At 42.4% G+C, this 26,813-nt stretch overlaps 1 protein-coding gene across 1 annotated transcript in view; it reads left to right on the plus strand.

The window, feature by feature from the left end:
- The window catches only part of LOC126248187 (excitatory amino acid transporter 1), a 286,678-nt gene that overhangs the window by 113,423 nt on the left and 146,442 nt on the right, over positions 1-26,813 (plus strand). Inside the window, exons 2-3 of the mRNA XM_049948966.1 lie at positions 12,945-13,439; positions 24,040-24,082. Coding sequence (XP_049804923.1) covers positions 13,000-13,439; positions 24,040-24,082 — 483 coding nt within the window. The 5' untranslated portion in view covers positions 12,945-12,999. The remainder of the gene's footprint in view (positions 1-12,944; positions 13,440-24,039; positions 24,083-26,813) is intronic.

The raw sequence follows: 26,813 nt of genomic DNA on the forward strand, positions 1-26,813 counted from the left end.
TAAGTAGCCTAATCTATTGGCGTCATATCCTGGCAGTCGCAAAAGAACAGTAAAGATCGCTCTTTCCGATCATGAGTGGATTTCGCCACTTTCAATGGTGGTGAATCCACATGTTTCTGCCGGCCGGGATGGCCGAGCGGTTCTAGGCGCTACAGTCTGGAACCACGCGACCGCTACGGTCGCAGGTTCGAATCCGGCCTCGAGCATGGATGTGTGTGATGTCCTTAGGTTAGTTAGGTTTAAGTAGTTCTAAGTTCTAGGGGGCTGATGACTTCAGAAGTTAAGTCCCATAGTGCTCAGAGCCATTTGCACCATTTGAACCACATGTTTCTACGCGTTGCTTTTCGCGGGGTCATAGTGATACATCCAGCATGATTAGGCCGCTAAAGAGGTCATCTGGATTGGCATTTTTCTACTATTACCTCGGTTCGTCGGGCTCATTGAATGGTTTTGAGCAGCTACGGAACCCAGAGAGCGGTGACCTTTATCATATTGAAAATGTCGTGCAAGAGGCTGAAAACTGATTCATGACTTGTTTTTCACTATTTCCACTACCGCTACGTTTTTGATACACCGGCCTTCGAGCACCAGCATCTCCACTTCTCTTCAGAGACGTGATCTGTCTGATTCACATTTGTCTCACCACACAGGAGACGTCTGCGCCAACTGTGTCACACGATGATGTATCTCTACTGTACAGTTCCACCATCTTGTTGCAACATTGTTCCATTTCAAATGCAGAAAACAAATTACCGCACAATATACCACTTTATCATTGGGCTGTGCCATTTTGATTTGGTAATCTATCGGCGAGCTGTTGTGTGTGATACGGCATTGCAATGTGTAAAAGAGTTGCAGACATGTATCTCCGAACAAAAAATTTATATACGATTACGAAATAGCAGTGCCTACGTTATTAAAAAGTACTATGGTGTGCGTACTGTAAGACCTTCAGTACACACACCATCAGATTACTTGACTGGTCGCTCTAACGAAGTAGGCGAGTGTCAGCAATATGTCTCGTGGTCTTATCGTTGTGTGTTTATCTTCTGCCGTTAGGTCAGACGATAGAAATGCCACTTGCACGCTTAGAGTAAGAGATTGACGGTGACCAACTTTAAACAGAACTTGATTTTCACACACATTTATTAAAATAATAACAAGCATAAAAATTACTTACCTTGGTTCTGGATGCTATTTACAATTGACAATTTGAACTTCCTTTGGCATTGATACGTTAATCTTATTCTCATATATATCTCTGATACTTGACAAAAGTGTCTATACATTTATCTTCATAGCTATGTACAGGAATATGGTAATCTTATTAGGTGTAGACTGAAACTTGACAATAGACTGGTACAGACAAATATAGAACTCGTACAGACTGTTGCAGATAAATGCAGACCATTACAGACTGGTGCAGACAAATGCAGACTGACTAATCGGAGGTCTGTACACTCGTTATAATACCTCGCGCGTTCATGTATCACTGCGCGAGTGTGATCCGCGAGGAGAAAAGGTTCTATGTTAGCAGCAATCTCATTGGTTGCGTTACATATTAATACGCGGATCGGCGGAAGCAGAATTTGGTCCGTCTTTATGGCAGCGCCATCTCGTAGTGCGGAGACGGACGAGCGCTGCGCCTGCGCTGTTGTGCTTAGCAGGGCGCGCTCTAGTGGGAAAGTTGTGTACGCGCTGACTATGCGGAACTATGTACACAACAAGTACGATGCAGTGTTCCTTCGGACATCCACTGTTATTTTGCATTTATTCGCCAATATCAGGCCCTCGACTCTCAATAAATATGTTCTTCCCAGACTGAAATACACGTAACCTACGAATGCAGGTTGTGACAGATAGTCGACGATATATTGGAGTTCGGGCCTGGAGGCGATTCGTGCACTCGTAGTAGAAGCGGTTAAGGTGACTGCTCTCGTAAAGCGGGAGATTCGGTTGCGAGTCCCGGTCCAGCACAAATTTTCATTGTCATTATTCCAGTATACAGCCGATGGTGGTTCATATTCACAAATGCGAATACATTTCACGTAACAAATTTATTTATTCGAGGTGATACCCTTCGTACCTTCACAGAGCCACGGTCTGCCTTTGTATGAGGTGAATAAGTCAGCCCGAGCGCCGATCACAGAGAAAAATCTCTCGAAACAAACGATGACCAGAGATGTGCGGTCCAGAACCTACCTCGAAATCTCTAGCCAGAGCATGTGCTGCATTGGATAGACGCACTGCCATCCAGATGCGTTCGCTATTCTGTCCCGCTTCCTTTCGACACAGACTCGATAAATCAATTGCACATAACAGGCAGCCAGAACCACGGTATTAAATTCTTTTGCCCAGGTGGACTGTTGCAGTCATGCTAGTGTGGAATGTACTCGTGTGTTTCCAAGTTGTTCTGCTATAATTTATTCCCGCTGTCATCAGAAAACACACTTCCTTTCATCTCGTATCTCGTGAATTTCTATGTATTTAGCTGTGCCGGATTGTAAAAATTCCATTCATTACGTACAGTGCAATGCGAAATTTTCTCGCTGAAGTCCTATAAGATGTAGCAGTGACTTTAGTTAGTCAAGATAAACTTAGCATAAGTATTGTGAAACAGAATCTCGCCGTGCGTCATCAGTAATTCACAGAAACCAGAGGGGGAAAAAACTGTAGTTGTTGGAACATAAATGGATCCAGCACTTGCTGGTAAATACTAAAGAGTACGCCGGTGATCATTTGCTCGATCTTTACATCACGACAGTACGTTAGTCCTTACTGGCTCACGGAACAGTCCTAGGTCCAGCAGTAGACACCAATGGATTCATGTAGCCCGTGTAATAAAAATGCGATTAAACAGAATTTTCGACTGTCTTATGGAAAAGGATGAGTCTATTTTACGTTCATGCTCAGCCACAACTTCGACAGAGAATACAGCACCGTGTTGAAAAGTTACGTAGATAATACTGTAAGGGATGTCACTCCATCGTTGTTTTAGTGTAGATATATAAACGTGACTGTTTCCCTGAGTAGCGGACAAGAAGTTCTTAATGAGACGAGGTTACCGAGAAACAAACATCTACATTTATAATCACGGTATGTTGCTTACCTCTTACAAAGGCAGCTTGAAAATTCAGAAAAAGAATTTTATTGCTATGTATTATAGCTGAAAGTAGTCAAGAGCAGCACGTAATACGAAGTCTACAGTACAAGATACAAAATTTTTATTGGAATTTACATTGAACTGTAAGTTGGTTTTTATATCGGTGAAATCTTACAATTAAAACCAGTTAAATCAAACCAGAAATTATTCGACATCCCATCAGTTTTCAAAATACTACTGACCTTTCAGATATGGATAATGAGCGCGTGACATTAATTAATTACATTTTACCTAACACTACACAACATTTCAAGAGGACGTAATCGAAATTATTAATATCATTCTGTCAAGAGAGTCCTAAAATATATATAGTGTTAATAGTCTTCCATAAGAAATAATCAGTCTATCTGATTCCGCATTAATGCCATTATTTTACGTTTCATGTGATTTATCAGTCATTTGAGCCAAAGTACCACATTTGCAATGCTGTCATGTTCGTAGATTTTAGGTTCGTGCGCATTGTTGGACACGGTGATCCTAATTAGCCCAAAAACACGCGACCCTGTCTGCCACACTTCAGTGCTAACGAAAATGCTATTACGCACATATTCTAATGTCCAGAACTTTCGTGACTTACAATGAGCAAAAAGTTCTAACACACAATAGTGACACAGCAAAACATGACAGGACTGCGGAATTTCACAGCCTTAAATGAGCTGTTACATAGAGTGAGTCAGTATGCATTACAAAAAGACACACACATCATTTATGAATATCTTTCCCAAAAAGTGCAATCGGCGCTGTTCCCCAAAGAAACACGCACAGTGGCCTACGTGATTCTACCATTGGTTCAAATGGCTCTGAGCAATATGGGACTTAACTTCTGAGGTCATCAGTCCCCTAGAACTTAGAACTACTTAAACCTAACTAACCTAAGGACATCACACACATCCATGCCCGAGGCAGGATTCGAACCTGCGACCGTAGCGGTCGCGCGGTTCCAGACTACAGCGCCTAGAACCGCACGGCCACTTCGGCCGGCAAACCACTGAGTAAATGTCTGGCAGAACTTGCCAGATCCACAGTTAGACAGCAATTTGGCAGCACAGTCGACATTTGTGTCACATCAGCGGCGGCTTTAATCCCACTGAACTTGTAACGCAGCGGTAAACAGCTAAGGCGAACATGTCTCTCGATTGAAACGATGTATAGCCAGCGTGTTGGCAGCGATTTCCATCTACTCTCAATGGGATGGCTTGTCGAAATGAAATGACTCATAAATCACTGGGTCCTCATCGCTCTACATAAAACGAGAACCATTTTCACGTACAGAGAATGAAACAAAGTAGTCATATGTATAATTTATTTATTTATTTAATCGTATGGATAGGGACCCTGGCGTACAGACCGTTCGCCGGGTACCGATCTTTCAATTTGACGCCACTTCGTCGACCTGCAGTCGATGATGGTGACTGGATGATGATGATGATGATGATGATGATGATGATGATGATGATGATGATGACAGCCCAACACCCAGTCCCTGGGCGGAGAAAATTCCCCGACCCAGCCGGGAATCGAACCCGGGCCCAGAGGATTGACAATACGTCACGCTGACCATTCAGCTACGGGGGGGGGGGGGGGGGGGGGCGGGCGGACCCCTACGTATAATGATATAAGGCGACTTGATTATTACGCAGATTCTCAGGCAGGGTACCGATCTCGTCTAGCGTCTCGAATGTATTCGTCTACATCTACAAACTGCACAACGCTTTAAAGAATGAGGCAAGGGAGCTGTACAATATTTTACGATTTCTTTCTGATTCTTTCGATAATGATGCATAGGACAAAAGATTGACTATACTCTCTGTGTGAGCACCTGTTACTCTAATTTATCTTTGCAATTACTGCGGGGTCGACGTATAGTGGAGAGATAAATTTTGGAGTTTGCGATACGAAATCCGGTTCCTGGTATTATCTAAGAAGGGTTCCGCGAGATACACAGCACATTCTTGTAAGTGTTCACCAATTAATATATTTCAGCATTTATATTTATCTTTCCCTCGGCAATAAAATAAACCTGTGACCGTTCGCACCATTCTTCTCGGTATACACTCAGTGCATCCTGGTAGTCTGATCTGACGTGCCGCGCGACTGCTACGGTCGCAGGTTCGAATCCTGCCTCGGGCATGGATGTGTGTGATGTCCTTAGGTTAGTTAGGTTTAAGTAGTTCTAAGTTCTAGGGGACTGATGACCACAGATGTTAAGTCCCATAGTGCTCAGAGCCATTTGATCTGACGTGGATCCTGCAAACATGAGGAATATTTGATTATGGGTCGAACAACTGTTCTGTAAGAACTTTTTTTCCAAGCTGCAGTTTTGCCACTATGCAATTAATTAATATAATACTACCATTTAGTTTACATTCAAATGATACTATATGATGTTTCACGCCATGGGTCTACACATTATCATTCTCAGGTAATAATATCACGTGGGTGACTGTGAGTCTTGGGTCATACAACAAAACGCTGTGTTTTTGCTACGCTACACGAGTACCTCCAGCTGTATTCTACACTAGGTCGTATAATTTACTAACGATATTATAGTATGAAAGCAGTAATAATTATACAGGAATTTTCCGCCTCTTCGATCTAATCAACCACAAAGAAACGCTCATGCTGACACTAAACCCACCCCGAAGCCTTAATCAACCGAGATGTACTGGAATGATATTTACGTAAAATTTCTGCGTTTAACTGTGTACTGTGTGGCTGTCTGTTCTATGTATCGTATTTTAGCAGTGAGACATGCCGGGTGGCAACTTGCGGGCTATGCGGTAGTGAAAGTGCCAGATCTCTGTGTCTTATGTTTCTGTTGATGTTGTGAAACATGCTGGAGTCTCCCTGTCTTTCATAGAAGGCGTGCAAAAGAGCAGGGATCTCTTCTAGTGGCAGGTTCTCTTGGTATTCAAAGTTTTCTCGAACACTCCCACCGCCGCCCCTGCCGCCGCCCGGTCTCTCAGTCAGTAACATTTAGGTGAATCTATCTTCATTTAAAAGGTACATTTCAGTGTTTCGTGGGACTAGGCGTAGGCAGAAGGCGGTGACGTAAAGATGAATCTCTGCACTGCTAATCAGAGAAGTGCTAAACATTTACCGCATCTACAGTGACGTCATAAGAGATGACCAAACTAGAGGTCCTGCATTCCTATTCTACTCTGAGTAATTATGGGAAAATTCGACGCAATTTCAGGAACACCATAGTCATTGTTTTTTCATAGGTATCTATCTACTATTTTGTCAGTTATGAAAAAGGTACGATTAGAGAGAATATACGCCTCCCGATGAAAACACGGGAAACTAAGTGAAATAAAATGTTCATCATTGGTTATTAGCGAAGGTGGCAAATATTCTACTATTTGAAGAAGTATTGCAATTCAACTGGAGTGATATAGGAAAGTGTGGAAAATCTAATTAAAAATGGGGAATTTGAAGACGATTCGATTGTCTCAAAAACTACACGGCAATATTAGGTTCTTGTTGCGGTTAGAAGCTGCAGATATGTATATTATTATGACTTTTACTTGATCGTTCTTGGCCTACAGCTGCATTAACGATATCTACTGTTAATTCCAAAGTGCTGTGAATGCCAGAAGTTAGCAATAATCAAGAGATTAGATAGTATTTCCCGAGAACAGCGCGAGATTTGCAGAATAAAGCAAAACATAATCAAAAGATATTTGGCGTCAAGTATGTAGTACTCGAAACTTGTAACAAGGGGAGCCCTGAAGCCGCAAATACAACCATAAAAAAATAACAAAAACGGAAAACCTTTCTTGCGATATCAAAATAATTAATATTGGATAGGCCATAGAATCATATCTTTGGCGGTAGCAACATATGTTCTGTCTACGTTGGTTTAAGAGTTCGGTTGTGGGTTGATATTAACTGAGAAAGAGGCACCGGTGTCACTAATTCACCGTTGTGTTGTGGCAGTCGGTCTGGAGTTAGTTAGACTATGGCTGTGTGCAGAGCTTCTCGTTACCCGTATCCGGCCAGCAAAATCTAGTGCTGAATGTTTGCTAATTTCCAGCATTTGCGACAGTATCTTCGATTCCTCTAGTTTCTTATTGCGTGAGAGTGTAAGAAATTGTTCATAGTGATAGTCGATCCAATGGGGACGTCAGCTTCGGCGATTCTCTTCGTACATTTCGAGGAATATAGCCTGCTTCCCTGTTCTATCCTTTCATTTCCATAATCGTCGATCACAACGCAAAGCATTAATACACTGCACGATCGCTGGATGCACTTCATAGAAGAGAGAAGAGGGCTCATACATTGAAAAGTCATTATGTTACATGGTTTCCTTTGGAAATGTGTGAGCCGGCCGCTGTGACCGAGCGGTTCTAGGCGCTTTAGTCTGGAACCGCGCTGCTGCTACGGTCGCAGGTTCGAATTCTGCCTCGGGCATGGATGTGTGTGATGTCCTTAGGTTGGTTAGGTTTAAGTAGTTCTAGGGGACTGATGACCTCAAATTTTAAGTCCCATAGTGCTCAGAGTCATTTGAACCAATTTTGTTAAGTCCCATACTGCTCAGAGCCATTTGAACAATTTTTGAAATGGATGAGAACATTCAGATCAGACTAAAATGTCTAAATAAAACGCCCACTCGACTCCAGTGAGGTCGATGCTTCATGCCATTCGAACAGCATTCATTAATGTATGACTGAAAAGGCCATCGACGCCAAATGCGGTTTGTTTTACCGAAAAGTGAGTTACGCAATGTCGTAACTGAAAGCATTCGATCGTTTTAGGCCTAGTGTATTTACCTCTCACGTAGGAGCACCTTACTTTAAAAACGTAAACGCCACAGAGTATGATCACTTTGAAGAAAACTTTTGCATCTTATTTATTTAGAATTATGAGGTCGCTGGGTCGCTTCCGCGATCCCGGCGTTGTACAGCACTGGTAACCGATCCGTCGAATGGAAACGCTGAGCTTGCCCCCTCCTCCTCCCCCCCACCTCCCTACTTTCTATCTCCTCCCAATCCCGTTAATGCCGCGTGCCGGCACCAGATTTAGCCCGAATTGTTCGCAACGTCACTAACAATGACGCTAGGCTGCACTAGTTAGTTATCCACAAGACGTGACACACTCCTTGACGATGAAGAGAGGGACACTGAAAATGACTTAGTGTTAGAGATGTCATTGACTCGATTGCTTTCTTTATATCAGTCAAACGAAAATTGCTGTTTTTCGGACAGTGTGGTTGAGTTTACTTCCTTACGTTTTTTAGATCACATTTGGTGCATCATTAGAATCTTCGGCACTAGTACCTTCAGTTTAGTGCACAGGCTATGGTTCATTATATTATAACCAGCCTCTTCGAGAACAGTGGTCAGTCTGTTGTGTACGTGGTCTGTTCAAAAAATTCCAGAACTTTGTCCACAAATTTTTTCTACGCTCACCTTTTACTTATTATGTATGGGCTCCTTCGAAATACTCTCCTCCAAAATTGATATTCAGCCCCAACCTCAGTTTCCTCTTCCGGAAGCAGTCTTGGTTCGCGTCTTGCTGGATCGTGTGAAGCGCCAGCTGCGAATTTTCTTTTATCTCGTCTATCGTTGTAAATCTTCGTCCTTTCAACGGGGTTTTCAACTTTGGAAATGAAAAAAAGTCTGCAGGGTCAGGTCTGGAGAGTACGCAGAGGATGAGGCAACACAGTCATTTTTTTATTTTTGTTGTTGTTTTTTTTTTTTTTTTCAAAAATCGTACACCAACAGGGATGAATGTGCGGGTATGTTATCGTGATGTAAGAGCCATGAATTGTCTCACCACATATCAGGCCGTTTCCTTCCCACATTTTCTCGTAGGCGTCGCAACACATCCCGATAGTTACCATTAATTAACAATTTGTCCCCGTGACACGAATTCATGATGAACTAATCATTCAAAGTCAAAGAAAACTATCAGCATAGCTTTGACATTTGACCTGACCTGACGAGCTCTTTCTTGACTTGGAGAATCTTTCCCAACCCATTGTGAAGACTGGACTTTGGTGTCAACGTCATATCCGTAGACTCACGTCATCTCACTAGTTATGATTCTCTTAAAGAACATCTCAATCTCATTTTCGAGATCCAAAAGCTCTTCAAAGATTGCGAGGTAAACGTCTTCCTGGTCTTGACTCATGAGCCGTGGGCCGAACTTGGCGGCAACACGATGCATTCCAAGACGCTGTATCAGGATTTCATGACACGGTCTAACTGAAATGTTACATTCTTCTGCTATCTCTCGGACAGTCTGTCTTCGTCTGGCACGCACAATCTCGTTGACGTTCCTGATATGAGCGTTGTCGGTAGACGTTGAAGAGCGTCCTGAACTAAGGTCATCTTTAACTTCCGTCCGACCATTTTTAAACCGTCCGAACCTTTCCTAATATCGAGTACGGCTTAAGAACTCATCACCGTAGGGTTTTTACATCATTTGGTGTGTTTCTGTAAAGGTTTTCTTGAGTCTCACGCAAATTTTAATGCTGACGCGTTGCCACTCTAAGTCTGCCATGTCGAAATTCGTAAACTGTGCGACACAACGCTCTACCCAATACAGCACTTAACAGTAACTAACAGACATAAAACAATGAAACTTTTGGCAGTTACACATTAAACACAGGCGTGTGGAGGGGTGCCAACCGAATTTCGCTCCACCACACTATTGGCGCGAAATTACAAATGTTGTGGAAATTTTTGAAGAGACCGCGTGTTTGCATGTGCAGTCTCATAGTGTTTCGACAACGTGGTAACCACAAAATATGCAGGTGACAATCTGTGCTAAAATATCAGCTGCAATGCAGGTGACAAGCAGCTTAATGAACATCAATATGTGCTGTTTACAAAATAAATAGAACACATTATGATGGTGACCGTCCATGGAAACAAATATTAGTGAAAAGAAATCCCGTATTTTCTTATGGCAAAATCATTTTCCAAGCCACTTTGCATAATATAACTATGGGTCACTTCAGAAAATTCTTGTCTGAAAATGTTTCCACTTGGGGCTTTAACCCTTTCAGACCTTAGTGTTTTGCGAAGGAAGGAAAACTTTTTTTTATGTCGTAATATTCTTAGGTGAGCTTTTAAAGATTTTAGATGCAAGATTTATACAAAAATATTTAACCGTTTTCAAAATATATTTTATACAGTTGACTTCATTTTACGGATAAAATAAGTATTTACAAAATATTCTCTATTGTAATAAAGAGTAAAATGATCATTTAATAATTACCATGCAACATAACAATATTCAATTATACAGCGGAATAAAGCGAACCAACCACATTTGTGTATTCTGGTGGTCATGAGCTGCTACATCGACTTGCTGATATTTTCATAGTGATGCCCAACAGTTGGCAGCCCTTGCACATGATGAAAAGATAGGACATTCATAAATGTGTACCTCAGGTTTTCATTGGGGAAAAAAATACTTTCGTTGCCTCTAAGACAGGGTAAACAGTAAAAACTCCTGTACACGTAATTATAGCCAAAGGGTCTGAAAGGGTTAAGCAAAGATCCTGTCATCGGCGTTTGCAGTGTACATGAGACGCATCCTGCAACCCATGGTACTTTTGCCAGACAGCTCTACAAATTATAGGCACCACTTGACATAACGGCCGTATGATATTAGCAGAAACATCACCTGACTTTTGCTCACGGCAACATCGCCGTTTCTGTCGTAGCGTCGGCTAGACAATATGGCTGGATGATGTCGGCTAAGTGAGGTTAGATTAATAGAGCAAAGTAAAGCAAAATTAAACTCTGAGCCTAACTCTGACTCATTGGACTCGTATTATAAAGGATGGGGTTCGGGATCCCGTCCAGATACCTAAATTTATGTTCCCCGTGGTTTTCCAGAATTGCTTTCCGTCGTCCCTATCCCTTTATACACCGCAACGCCACGACCTACACTGCTGACCGCTAAAACTGCAATACCAGAAAGGATAGCAAATAATGAAATTTTATTTATTACGTATATACAATATAACAGGAAGAACAAATGATCACATATGTAGAAGATTTGTGGTATAAAGGGTGCGATACTTAGTATACAAAGCTGCCACTTCTGATAGAAACAACAACGGCTCTGATCTGAGCTCGGTTTGACTCGATATCTAGCTACAAGACAGATTCGGGTAACTGAATCTATGCTCTTCCAGCTCTATGCAAAATTTCATCGACCGTACTGGATGGTGAGTGGTGGCGTGATAGCCCTTCGGCAACCCATGACCAGTTATCTTTAGTGGCTAACAGATCTGGAGAATATTCTAGTCACGACAACATTAGAACACCGTATAGATCGCAGTAGCTCAGTACCACACGGACAATATGTAGTCTGCCATTATCTTATTGAAAGATAACGTCACCGAAACGTCTATGATGAGGTACACTCTAAATACGTCATAAATTTAACGGCTGCTGTCCAAATTACCAGCTATGGGAAATAGGGGTGACTGTTTTTTGTACCCAAAGAAAATCCATACTGTCATTCTACGCGCTGGGCCTGTGTGACGATGATGAATGCCGTCTGGCAACATACGTACACCTCAGTTTCCACACACACGGAAACTTTCGTCTACGCAGAACTGAGACACTTCCGAAAAGACGACGTGGTGCTATTCGTGTATCACGTGTGGTCATTGCACGCACGACTTTCAGCGCACCTTTCTCTGTTGTCGTGTCGAGGGAAACCGCAGCAATGGTCATCTTGCTGGAAGTCCGCCACGTTAAAGACATCTTAGTACTTTCTGTGTGGCTATTTGTCTTGCTGCAAACAAGTGCATTACCTGATTCAAGGTACGTAACATGGCTGCACGGTTGTGCACGGCGGTTCAAGCTATACACGTCCGTCCTCTAGGGCCCTGGACGCATTTGACCATCGACATCCTGCTCGATGCCGAGTGTGGCCACCCTGGACTGATCTATTCTGTATTCGCCCGTCAGTAGCTGGATACGGACCAATGCTAGCAGCAATAACGCAGAACGATAAACCGCAATTTCGATAAGGCGCAATCCTGCTGCTGTCGAATTCCGACTCGTGCTAATAGTCAATTCTCATTTGCGATGCATTATACGATCTCCCCACAAACCACCTACATTCAAATGTGATTTCTAAATCAGCCCATAGCATAATCTTTCCTCTTAATATATTTTCATTGGGTCGCTTTCTTGTCTGCATGTCTAGTACAAATTTTGCAGCTGATGTCATACTAAATTCCCAACAAGCTGAAGACTTTAAAATTTAAACATAGCTCAACTGGATTACAACTCAATATTAACTCGCTTTCTTGTCGGTCTGTTCAGTAGGGGCGAGGGCAAAAAAGTTCAGTAACGTCTGACAGCTAGGCGACCCTGCATGACTGGAGTATTATGTGATTAATACCAGAACACGTTCCAGTGGTTGTATGTGCGGAGAGGCATGGCTGAGTGGAGAGATGTTGGCCTCGAACACCCGGACCAACATGGTTCAAATGCTAATCATTTCTGCAGAACATACTAATGTACATGTCCTGTGAATATGAACGTCCTGTCACTACTCGTTCCTGACGATCTGTTTTTTTCTTCTGGTCATGGGTGCACTTATGCGATTGCGCTGAAATACTAATCTTTTGCACAGGCAGACCTGTGGTACATTGGATGCTGATATGACGTTTGTTGCATGCCGCCTCCATGGTGCTGACCAGCAGTGTGTTTCCTTTCCATTGCTATGCAATAACAAGCGATGCATTATCTGTATGTGGAGGAGACGTTAAGCTGCAGAAAGCGGTGTGCGGCGTGTGTTGCAGGAGCCCCCTGTCCGCCGACAAGCAACCGCGCCCTCGGCCGTCTAGCCAGTTCGCCATGCCGCCCCGGGCGCTCCGCAGCCACATCATCGCCTTTCTCAAGAGCAACCTGCTCACCATCTTCACCGTCATCGGCGTCTTCTCGGGCGTCGCCTTCGGCGTCATCCTCAGGCATTCCCGCTCCGAGAAATGGACTCCCAGGGAGATCATGTACGTCTCCTTCGTGGGAGACATCTTCCTGCAGATGCTGAAGTCGCTCATCCTGCCGCTCATCATGTCGTCTATCATCACCGCCATCGGAACGCTGGATCTCAGCCTGTCGGGCAAGATAGGCGCGCGTGCCATCATCTACTACTTCACGACGACCGTGTCGGCCGTGATCCTCGGCATGATCCTGTCGTCCGCCATCCATCCGGGCAGGGGCGACACGTCTGAGATCGCGCGCTCTGGAAGCTCCCGCAACGTCACCACCGTCGACACCCTCATGGATCTCATAAGGTAAGCACGCCTCACTCACTCTTATCAGTCCTCTCATTCGGAAAAATCTCACCATCAAAATTTTGTACATGGCTGCACGTTCAGATACCGCGAATAGTTGAAACTGAAAGAAAACAGCCTTCGGTCACTATTTTTAACGAATTAACCGGGTTTCAACACTGCTAGGAGTGTCTTCCACAGAATTTAAATCAAAAAATGGTTTATAACATGGTCACAGAATTATGACTAAAAACGTACAAGTCCGTTTGCAACCTGTAACCGCGTAAGTAACGAGCAGCCCTTAGTGGCTCGCCATCACAATTTTTATCTTAAATATCTTTGTGACTAATGCCCGTTTGACATATTTATTATTTTATAAATGACACATAAGTACTGCCAGTCTTTCACGATGATTCTGTACTTAGGCTCTGTAGCATACGTTTTTAGTCATAATTCTGTGACCATGTTATAAACCATTTTTTGATTTAAATTCTGAGGAAGACACTCCTAGCAGTGTTGAAACCCGGTTAATTCGTTAAAAACAGTGACCAAAGGCTGTTTTCTTTCAATTGTCTCACCAACAAAGGTGCATTTTCTAGCTACCACCGTGCTTTTCCAAAATAAGCATTAATCGTATAAATAAAAACAACATAACAAGTGACTGAACTTAGTTTTTTTATTTATGAAGCGTTTTTGAGAGTTCGCTCCATTAGGTAGCAGGTCAGGTTTTTAGTTCTGGTCCACTGAGCCCTGGAACTTAAAGATGTCTAAATATCTAGAACGATTTGTCACTTTAATTGCAGTATGCTTTTGGGAGGTTACTAAAGAAATGCTTGAAACTGATGTGGCGTACCTGCGGTCATCTGTGTCTTCAGTGTACGCTTCCAACGACAGCGCTGCATTGGAGCTTTATGTATTCAATATTTACAAACATTACGTGAAACTTAGCGTCCCTGGATTTCCGAATTGTTATATTCTTTTTCGTCTCACGGTGTACGAAGATTATAAGTTGCACATAAGTGTATACTGTTTTCTACTCATTTCTACATAATACCTATATACCGGGTGATCAAAGAGTCAGTATAAATTTGAAAACTGAATAAATCACGGAATAATGTAGATAGAAAGGTACAAATTGACACACATGCTTGGAATGACATGGTGTTTTATTAGAACTAAAAAACTACAAAAGTTCAAAAAATGTGCGACAGATTGCGCTTCATCTACATCCATACTCCGCAAGCCACCTGACGGTGTGTGGCGGAGGGTACCTTGAGTACCTCTATCGGTTCTCCCTTCTATTCCAGTCTCGTATTGTTCGTGGAAAGAAGGATTGTCGGTATGCTTCTGTGTGGGCTCTAATCTCTCTGATTTTATCCTCATGGTCTCTTCGCGAGATATACGTAAGAGGGAGCAATATACTGCTTGACTCCTCGGTGAAGGTATGTTCTCGAAACTTCAACAAAAGCCCGTTTGGATCTCCTCTATCTCTTCTATCAACCCTATCTGGTACGGATCCCACACTGCTGAGCAGTATTCAAGCAGGATTCTTCCAATGAATCTCAGTCTAGAATCTGTTTTACCGACGATTAACTTTATATGATCATTCAATTTTAAATCACTCCTAATGCGTACTCCCAGATAATTTATGGAATTAACTGCTTCCAGTTGCTCACCTGCTATTTTGTAGCTAAATGATAAGGGATCTATCGTTCTATATATTCGCAGCACATTACACTTGACTACATTGAGATTCAGTTGCCATTCCCTGCACCATGCGTCAATTCGCTGCAGATCCTCCTGCATTTCAGTACAATTTTCCATTGTTACAACCTGTCGATATACCACAGCATCATCCGCAAAAAGCCTCAGTGAACTTCCGATGTCATCCACAAGTTCATTTATGTATATTGTGTTCATCTGATCAGAATAGCAATAATTAGCATAACAAAGTAAGACAGAGCAAAGATGATGTTCTTTACAGGAAATGCTCAATATGTCCACCAGCATTCCTCAACAATAGCTGTAGTCAAGGAATAATGTTGTGAACAGCACTGTAAAGCATGTCCGGAGTTATGGTGAGGCATTGGCGTCGGATGTCGTCTTTCAGCATCCCCAGAGATGTCGGTCGATCACGATACACTTGCGACTTCAGGTAACCCCAAAGCCAATAATCGCACGGACTGAGGTCTGTGGACCTGGGAGGCCAAGCATGACGAAAGTGGCGGCTGAGCACACGATCACCACCAAACGACGCGCGCAAGAGATCTTTCACGCGTCTAGCAATATGGGGTGGTTCTAATAAAACCCCATGTCATTCCAAGCATGTGTGTCAATTTTTACCTCTCTATCTGCATTATTCCGTCGTGTATTAAGTTTTCAAATTTATACTGACTTTTTGATCACCCGGTATATGTACATGAGATCTGTGCTTAGTGTATTCTGCAGATATGTCACCCATGTAACTCATTTGTAAAATAAATCAGGCACAGATTTCATTTATGAACAAATATGTGGAAATTGCTCGGGTATTCAGAAAGAAGGAACAGATTTCAATTATTTATTGCTTCCAAACTACAAAATATAGAAACACAATTCCAACGTTCCTGGAATGAGGAAAATTCAAATTTTTATGTATTCAATATGAGGACCATGTATTACACGCCAAATATCAATATGGTGACACATTTCCTGTCACACACGAAGTAGCCGCTCTCTCGTTATCAAATTCACAGCTTCAACAACACGATGTCGCAGACTTTAAAGAGTGTCAGGCAAAGTGGAATAAAAATGCAGTCTTTTATGTAATCCCACAGATAAAAGTCGGAAGGTGTGAGGTCTGGAGACATGGGAGGTCACCGGCGATGAAGACCTTCTGGTCCTCATCTTCCAATCAAACGTTCCTGAATGGTGTCACTCAAGTAATGTCGACGTCACATTGTTAATGCTGTGAATTCGATAACGAGAGGCCAGCTGCTTCGTGTATGACAGGAAATGACCAACCGTTTTGATATATTTGTCGTGTAACACATGGTGCACTCATTGAATGCATAAACATTTTAACTATTCTCTTTCCAGGAACGTTGGAATTATGTTTCTATGTTTTGTAGTTTGGAAGCAATAAATGTTTGAAATTTGTTCCTTTTGTTTTGAATAGCCCTGTATGTAGAGAACAATATCCGATGATGAAAATTTTATTGTAATCTCTGTTGCATAAAACATTCTCGGATTTCTTGCCGTAGTAATTCAGGGTAAAATCTAGAGCTTTCGACGATTACCTCTATCGCCTTCGTCAGGAGCAACTGGCTGTCAACACTGCTTTTTTTCTTTTTTTTCCTTTATTGAATTTCAATTCCCCCCCGAAGGGGGCGGGCTGGCAGCAGCTTAGTATGCCGCTCTTCAGCCTACAGACTTTGTTAGAAAGATGAAGAGAATAAATAATAAAAACAGGCGATAAAATCGGAGACTTAAAGAGTAACATGGCGAAAAGAAATCGTGGAACTTAAAACAAAGAACAGAGGGATGATGACGCTAAGACAACCCATACAAAGCAGACAGGTAAAACAATAGACAGACAATTAAAAAAAACACGGCGACAGTCTGGTTTCTGTTCGCAAAAGACATAAAATTCACACCCAGCGACAGCATGGTTTCTGTTCGCAACACGAGAAAAACGAACAACACTGAACAGTCACTGGAAAACTGCACTAAAAAGTTGTCAAATGTGACAGACCACAGCCGAGAGCAGGTGGGGGGAAACTGGACAGATGACGGGAAAATAAAAAAAGGGGGGGGGGGAGCCGGGAAAGGAGCTGATGGAGGATGAGGACCGATAAGAGGGGTGGTCAACACTGCTGCTGTGGTGGCCTTATACAGCCCAATGACGGCTTCTGATTGGTCGGTAGTTACGTCATGCTGTCGCAGATGGTGTAACCGTCTGCGCTGGTGGCTTCACCGCTCCTGTAGTAGCTTAAACATTGCGACGAATATCTCTGCCTCTTCTTTGCATTGAGAGCTCGCTTCCGTGCACCGCTAAGATTATACCCGCTGCCCCGGCTGAAACTTTTCTCAAAAATTCTTATTTATACAGCCTCTTTAGTTACAGAACCCAGTATGTAGGAGCCATGGGCAAAAAAATTTTTGTTTGGTCAAACAGTAATTTATGTTTGTTTGTGAGGCTGTGTTCAGCAACTATACATTTCGTAAGTCTTCAATTTTTAATACCCATTTATGTTCTCCACAACGGTCGGAAACGATACGCATGGACTGGCCGATGTAATTGCTTCCGCACTCACAAGAAATGTTGTCAGTCCCAGGGACCCTGGAACCGAGACTGTCCTTAACAGGGCATAGCATCTCCTTTGTCTTCTAAGGCGGTCGGAAAACAGATCTGATACCTCGTCTTCCCAGGATATGGCCACCACATGGCAGCAGGCTTGACAGTCAGTTGTTCTTAATGTAAACGATGGAGCTAATCACCGAAAACTCGATGGATACCCTGAATTGACGCGGCAAGAAGTCAGAGTCTGTTTTATACAACAGCGCCGTCGCGAAAGATTACGTTCTCATATAATCTTTGTTCAACACAACACGAAAAAAAAAAGTATAATGTCACTCTAAGCCAGGAGACGATAAATACTTGTAACAACTCTCGTAAAGTTTGAAAACAGTGGAGTACAAACCCCCAATGCAGTACTATCAGGAAAAGTACGCAACAAGGACGTACAGAATTGCTAGTATGTCACATCAGTTTCTAAATATTTCTTACTAATCTTCCAAAATCATCTGCAATCAAAGTGATGAAATATTTTAGATTATTTGACACTCTAGGTTTCCCGGGACCGGTGCCTCTCAGGTAAATACCTGATCCTCCACCTAATGGAGTAAAGACTGCGAAACACGTATTAAGCAAAAATCTCGAAGTTTGCTGCTGATTACGTTTGGGTTTCTATTTTCATTTTAAACGCAGTCACGGAAAAAGAATGTTTGTCCATTAAGTGCTACAGCAGGTTGAGCTAGGGTCTCCACCATGAGCTCAGACGAATCTTAGATCTATTGTGGAGCAACCCGGATTTTACGACACACTATTACGAGTTACGAACCTCGGATCAGGCGTAAAGATCAGTATAGATACAGCTAGTACACATTTTATCTATTTTTTGTGTTCTGAACACATTCATTGGCAAGTTGTTATACAAGCGACTTAATGTTTGAGAGCATACATATCTTGGTGACAATATGTAATGTGGTTCTAAATTTTTCTTAGAAAAAATTATGGCGTGTAGAAGGTGACAGGTAAATAATGGTTAAAATAGAAACATCGGGACACTAGTAGTTTCGATACTGCTGGAAGAAATGTATTCCAAACAACATAAACCACAGAGCGAAAGTAGACTGCTGTGGCCCTAATAATTATGACACTTGTAATCAATGATAATGTAGCAAGTGTCCACCCGGTAACCTAAATACGGAAAGTACAATCTCGAAAGTCACATTACACACAGGCGACTCGTCCTCTATCGCTGGTCCGCATCCTCTTTCGTTACTATTACACGGTTTAGCAATGAGTATTGAGTATTGTTACTCCACTAGTTAGCAGGCTGCTGCTGAGTTAATCATCTGCTGTGGTACCCACCGCTAACTTTTGCCAGCCAGTCCTCTCTCTTTCCAGCCTAAGTACTGCAACCACGTCACTGGCCATTAGATCTGCCCCTGTGGTTCTTTCCTGCTGCCAGTCCTTCAACTATAGTTTGGAGGAACAACTCACACAGTTTGACAAAAAAAGTGAGGCATCTAGGAGATGTGGTCCGATGTCAGTGTGACACGGTGCACGCCATCTGCGGCAATGTGAATGATTGAGAGTTGCAAGTCTCTGTGACTTACAGCATGGCCATGGTAATACCTTAATGTTATTCATGTTTAGTCTTGTTACCAGGTCTGGTAGGGGATGAATAGCATCACATATTGATGAATTACTGTGAAGGGCAAATGAAATGTGAAGGACACGGGGTTCTGTGTTATCAACACCTGACGGAGTTTGAAAGGGACCTCAGTGTGTGTCTCCATTTGACCGGCTGGTAGAATCAACACAACACAAACGGCTGCCTTTGGAGCGGTGGCGTTACTAACAAGCATGAACTGCTGATGAATGGCATTGCATTGTGTTCAGTGATGAATCGCGGTTCTGCATTACTGCAGATGACCATCTTCGGCGAGTATGGCGGCAACATGCGGAGAGGTGCCATTCTTCCAATGTCTTGAGAGGCACAGCGGTGTTACTACTCGTGTCACGGTGTGGGGAGCCATCGGGTGTGATTTCATACATAACAAGACACGTTTGAATGTCTATACGTGAGGTGCATTGGGGCCTGTAGATGGCACATTGAATTATCGAAACTGGTTGAGAAAAAAAATAACTTCTCAAACATACGGCTGCTTGGCGATTTTCCTTGTTAACTATTTGACCAGCCGTTATCCCGCGCCCACAATGGATCAACAGAGATGGTATGACTTCATTTTACGGATGGTTGAGATAGGCGGAACTCTGACAACACAGTTGTACGTCGCGAACATTCTGAGTCCTCATATGTCACCTTTCGTGCGACAGTATCCTTTTGTCATTTTTCAACATGATACTGCTCGTCAACTCGTGTGACGGGCCTGTATGAACTGTTTGCATGTTGCTGAGCCACTCCTGTGGGCAGATAGATCCTCATATGTGTCCCCGTAAAACATGTGAGAGACCAGGTTGGACATAATCTTCGATCCAGTGCCAGTATCCAAGATATCAGTTAAAATATTTGTGGGCCATCTTGACCCAGGATATGAGCACCGGTTTTTACTACACTCTACCCAACCAAATCAGTGCAAGCATCCAAGCCAGATGTAATGCTACGTCATAACGATCAGTTAGCTAAAACTATCTTCTTGTTCGTAAATTTGATTAGATTTTGTAATCACTGAAATAACATCAGATACGCTCTCAGCCTGTGAAGCTGCATTTAGTTTCTTCTTCTCCTTCTGTTTGGTTTTTTGGCAGGTAATGTACATTCCCAACAGGCATGTCTCTTTCAGTGGATATGATCTGTTTTAGGCATTTTTCTTATTGACTGGTGGCACAATGTCTTTATTTCAACCTTGATCAATTTCTCTGATCTTCAACACACTCTCCTGAGAGTCCGAATTTCAAAGGTTTAAAATTATTTTATTTCTACCTTCCTCATTGCTCATTTGTAACCCAAGTACAAAGATGTTCCCCAACAGCAGCTTCTTGTTAATCTTTCTCTAATCTCAAGATCAGTATTTTAGGATGTTGGCTGCTGCTTCTTTTTATAGCAACCAATTTTACCTTGAGTGATTATTGCCAGTATGTTTATCTTGCATCTCCTTTCTTTATGTATTCAGTTTTCGAGAGTCTGTGGTGCTAGTTTAAGATTTAGCCATTCAACAAGTCCACCTTCCTCGCACTTCATAATCGCAGTTTCATTTTTGATTATGTACATGTTATAGCTATCGATCAGGAATTTTTCCATTTCATTAAGCAAAAAACACAATTTTCACTTTTCGGAACTATTGCTATTTCGACAGTATTCCGTATAATGCTGATATTCTGTTCATTGCAAATGAATTCCAATACTCACACACAACTTCTGTCGCACTTTCTCTCAGCCGACATGGAAGTGTTGATTACATCGTTTTACGTGTTTGTTCCTATAGCACTGAACGGTAGGTCTCCAGGAGATATGGGCTGTTACTCAATTTATTCTCCGATGCTCTCTTCACGAACAGCGAGGTTGCAAGGGAAATTTAGAAACAACAAATATCTTCAGCCTTCAGTTGGCCTTTCGGACAGTTTACAGGGTATGTTTAAACTTCTGCTCTCATCGTGAGCGACAACAGTAATATTAATGGAGAACTTCTCAACATTTGAGGCTTGCATCGACCTTTCTTTTCACAAGCAGAAAATATTCATGCAATTATTTCCTCTTTGGCAGTGGCAAAGCCTCAGACTTCTTCCGCTTGAACATAAAGTGGACGAAACTACAGATTATTTGAAGTAGGTTTGGTTTCTTACTTTTGTGTGTCAAATTGTCAGATATCCCGAGTAAATCTACTTATTCGTGATAAAGTGTGAAATTCCTAAGTAAACATACGAGGTAGTATTCTGACAGTAGAACGGATTTCGGTTTCGGAGAAACAGAAATAACTGGAGTTGTTTGGCAAAGGTTAGTGCTACTGATCGCTACTGAATTTCAGTCAACAAGCATGCATTTCATGTAAATGTGGACAACAGTAATTAAAGACAAATGAAACAGCTGTTGGACGTCGACTAATAATGAGTAGAAATGCAAAATTCTTAACCACAAGCTTGTTCTTTTCTAATGCTCTTCTTAAGAGAGGCAGTAAAATCACAGTTTTTCTCATTTACTCCCATTAAAGCAAGAGAAGAGGCTCATGAATAATACTGAATTTATATCATGAAATTAAATAGTCCCTGACAGGGATTTTTCTTAAGCAATTTGAAGAACCCTTGCATAATGTAGATCTAAATGTCTTAGGGAAATACGAACCTCGTTACTCCCGCGAGCACCGAGCGAGGTGGCACAGTGGTTAACACACTGGACTCGCAATCGAGAGGACGACGGTTCAAACCCGCGTTCAGCCATCCTGATTTAGGTTTTCCGTGATTTTCCGCTTCAGGGAAATGCCGGGATGGTTCCTTTGAAAGGGCACTGCCGACTTCCTTCCGCATTCTTCCATAATCAGATGGAACCAATGACCTCGCTGTTTGTACCGCTTCCCCGAATCAATCAATCAACCAATCAGTCAACCTACCAACCAACTCCCGTGAGTGAATCCTGGCACTGCGCCTCGACGTTCGGTATCCTCTATAGAATCACATATGTCTTCTACCCTGTACTACGCGTTTGCTGGTCTCTGCAGTGGAAAAGTGCCACTTCTGTCATCAAGATAATGACACAGTAATCGCCATGTCCTCTGCTCAATTACCTCTGCCTCGCCAACAACCAAAAAGAAAAGGCGTTCACTCATTATCTAGAAACACAGATTTTTTTTTTTTTTGGTAAGTGCATTCATCTATCAGCTCTACTTTGTGATCTCAGTGAGTCAGATTATACGGGGAAATTTATTGGGAAAATGGCTCTACGGTTTCGTCACGTGTTCACATGTCCACGAAACTGAAATGGTCTCGGTCACTCCCTGAGTATTGTTTCATGCGTTCCATAGGTCCTGTAAACACATACAGGGTAAGGGGCAATAAAATAATATTGCCGATTGGTTCAACGTTGGAAAAATGAGCGGTTTCAATGTGTGCTGGCTATACCTATGAGAAAAATTATTTCATTTATCAGATCTGTCTTCTTCTCAGTTTTGAATGTTTAAGTAACACAATATGACCCTTATGTTTTCCGCTGAGTAATCTGGGATAAACGGCTTATTTTAAAGTTTTAAACCACTTTAATTCACGAAATATTTTCTACTGGAATTTTGCATTACCTATAGTCCGTAGCAGAACAAGAAAAGTTTATGAGAGCAACCATCTGCAGGAGCCCTGGCGCTTGCCGACTGCTACGGCAAGTGTTGCGGGAAGCAGGCAATGCGGGGACACGCGCCTGCCAGTTTCTGTTAACATGCAGGGTTGACAGTTTCTGATGGGAAATATGTGGGCTCTCACTAACTTCATACTTGAAGACAAAGAAAGACAAGCTAACCTTCGATGCTCCGGCTATTTCTGGGACTAAAAACAGTAAATACTGCTTCTATGTCTTCCGAGAAAGTAATGAAGACAACCCGTGACTCCCCAGTCAGGATTTTCAAAATTTTAAGTTACATTTGTGAAATTGGTGACTTTTTTTTGAATCTGACACTGATAACAAAACTATAATAGCGGGGAAAATATCACAGTCGTTTATGTCCGAAGATGTCTTGAAACTGTAGTGACAGAACCATTGTGCTAAGAAGAAATAACATAAAATTCAGAAACATAAAGTAGGCCAACTTCCTTATTATGTCTCAGAACTAGTGTTCCGCCTTACGCACTTAAACGTTTGCGATTAGATAGTCCTTATGACAGTGTAACGGGGCAAATTTGTCAACCATTTCATGCTTTAACAACCCAGACTCATAGCCTAATTACTGGCTTTAAAAATAACATCACCAGTTAGACATCAGTCTGATACATTAAAGCATAATCGGTGCGCGCAATAAACAAATATATATACCTTTCATACTTAAATCGAAGGAAGTAACTTTGAATTCTTGCCTGCGTAAAATAAAAGCACATTTTTTATTCTCGGTAATGCTGTATGAGCGCTGGATTTCCATTTCGCACTAAACCAAAAATGTAAAAATTTATCGTATTCCAGTTTTGACAACTTGCCATGGAATACAGTACGTAATCACGTGTGTATTGTCCTTTCTTAGATCATTGGTTCTACCATCACAGTTCCAATCTTCGTTTGAATATGAAGGCTTTGATATTATTCCCGTAAGAAATATTTAAAGCAGCTATCATACACAATAGCATAAGCATTTATTTCTTATTTTTAAGGACAAAGTTTTCGTAATGCGCCAGCTTCACAGAATGATCTTCTTGTTCCAGAAACATGTTCCCTCCAAATCTGGTGGAGGCAGCTATTGCACAGGTAAGACACTTAAACAAGAACATTTCATTTGAACCTCAGTCGTTCCGTAAAATAATGGTGGAGAGACTACTCATTTCCACAAAGCAGTTTCCCCTTCAGCGGTTGAGTCTCTAACAAACTAACAGCACGTATGCTCTTAAATATTATTTTTCCAGCAGAAATAAGTTTTAAATAGGCGATCCTGCTTCTTCATATAAGTTACTTTTCTCACTGTTTCGAAAAGTGGAAAGGAGTAATCTAGGTAAAAACCAGAGTAACATGAGCAAGTTGTAGAAACAATAACTGCATTGATTAACAGTTCCGTCGGTTCTTGGTAGAATATTTTATACATTATGAATGAAAACACAATCGACACTGGTGTAATATTCTACAATAATTGTTTGGCTTCCCCAAATTCACATTGCTACAGCTCTATAAAAGAGACATTCGTTATGAGCGACAAAAAATTCTACTCATAATCAGAATTTGTTTAGTATATAATTAAAAATTTTGATAATAGTCATAGTTATATTATTTTGTATTCGGGGGAGTTATTTTCTACGTTCTGTTTCAACGATGGGCAAACTTAAACTAAGCTTCAAAGTGTTTTGTAGTTATACCTTAGATTTTTTTCTGAAGCACTTAAATTACTGTTCTTAACAGAAATCGCTGAGTATATATTCGTCCCAAGATGATGATTTATGTACCGAGGACGTATAGAGTAAACTAGCTTCTCGTCACTGATACTTGTGCGTCGTGGGCTAAATTAAAAATAGGTGCCTTACCGACACCCGTTAGGAACGAAATCAATTTCTTCGATGATAACTGATCCTTAGCTGTGTTAGTTTTCACAAAAGTTAACTAAAACTGTCGTCCGTTCAGGGACCTGCCTCCATAGTCGTCTTCTAGTATGGACTAGATTCGCAGAGCACGAGGCAGAGGCGTGTTTGGCGCGCTCGTACATTGGCAGACAGTAGCAGGAGGCTCGTTGGCACAGAGATTAAACAGCTGGTGTATTAATGCCACTAGCATGAGTTGCAACGCGGCCGCTGTGCCAAGTTTCCACAAGGCATGAGTATGCGTCCGCCTCCAATCGCGCAGTCAACTGATAAGTTGTGACTCATAGGGATGAAGAAGAAAGTTCTATCCACTGTTAGTGTTACACAAGAGTGTGCTGAAAAGTAATGCCTCGGATTTTTTTATTCTATTCTAAACATCGGTTGAGGTGTTACGTGCCATGCATAATAGTCGGTCGACTTTCCCACTTCGCTGACGCAAGTTGCAACCCCCCGGAACTAGAAGCCTCCGAAATCTAGCGTGTAACGTGGCGGTATGTAATCAACTACACTATCTGATCAAAAGTATCCGGACACCCCCAAAAACATAAGTTTTTCATATTAGGTGCACTGTGCTGCCACCTACCGCCAAGTACTCCATATCAGCGACCTCAGTAGTCATTAGACATCATGAGAGAGCAGACCGGGGTGCTCCGCGAAACTAACGGACTTCGAATGTGGTCAGGTGATTGAGTGTCACTTGCGTCATATGTCTGTACGCGAGATTTCCTCACTCCTGAACATCCCTAGCTCCACTGTTCCCGATGTGATAGTGAAGTGGAAACGTGGAGGGACACGTACAGCACAAAAGCGTACAGGCCGATTTGACTGACAGAGACCGCCGATAGTTGAGGAGGGTCGTAATGCGTAATAGGCAGACATCTATGCAGACTGTCACACAGGAATTCCAAACTGCATCAGGATCCACTACAAGTACTGTGATAGTTAGGCGGGAGGTGAGAAAACTTGGATTTCATGGTCGAGTGGCTGCTCATAAGCCGCACATCACGCCGGTAAATGCCAAACGACCCCTCACTTGGTGTAAGGAACTTAAACATTGGATGATTGAGCAGTGGAAAATCGTTGTGTGGAATGACGAATCACGGTACACAATGTGGCGATCCGATGGCAGGGTGTTGGTATGGCGAATGCCCGGTGATAGTTATCTGCCAGCGTGTGTAGTGCAAACAGTAAAATTCAGAGGAAGTGGTGTTATGGTGTGGTCATGTTTTTCATGGAGGGGGCTTGCACCCTTTATTGTTTTGCGTAGCACTATCACAGCACAGGCCTATATTGATGTTTTAAGCACCTTCTTGCTTCCCACTGTTGAAGAGCAATTCGGGGATGGCGATTGCATCTTTTAACACGATTGAGCACCTGTTCATAATACACAGCTTGTGGCGGAGTGGTTACACGACAATAATGTCCCTGTAATGGACTGGTCTGCGTAGAGTCCTGACCTGAATCCTATCGAACACCTTTAGAATGTTTTGGAACGCCGACTTCGTGCCAGACCTCACCGACCGACATCGATACCTCTCATCAGTGCAGCACTCGTTGAAGAATGGACTGCCATTCCTCAAGAAACCTTCCAGCACCTGACTGAACGTATGCCTGCGAGAGTGGAAGTTGTCATCAAGGCTAAGGGTGGGCCAAAACCATATTGAATTCCAGCATTACCGATGGAGGGCGCCACGAACTTGTAAATAATTTTCAGCCAGGTGTCCGGATACTTTTGATCACATAGTGTATGTCGGTGCGTGAGAAACACCGTGCTGTAATCTAATTTCGAATTCTTAAGTTATTACACGCATGGAGCACCCTCTCCTTCAGCATGGCAATACCAAACCACACACGAGCGCCACAATTCGACGTCTTGGGTTCGACGTCTTGGGTTCACTGTCATCGACCATCTT

Source organism: Schistocerca nitens, chromosome 3 (assembly GCF_023898315.1).
Source record: "Schistocerca nitens isolate TAMUIC-IGC-003100 chromosome 3, iqSchNite1.1, whole genome shotgun sequence".
NCBI lineage: Eukaryota > Metazoa > Arthropoda > Insecta > Orthoptera > Acrididae > Schistocerca > Schistocerca nitens.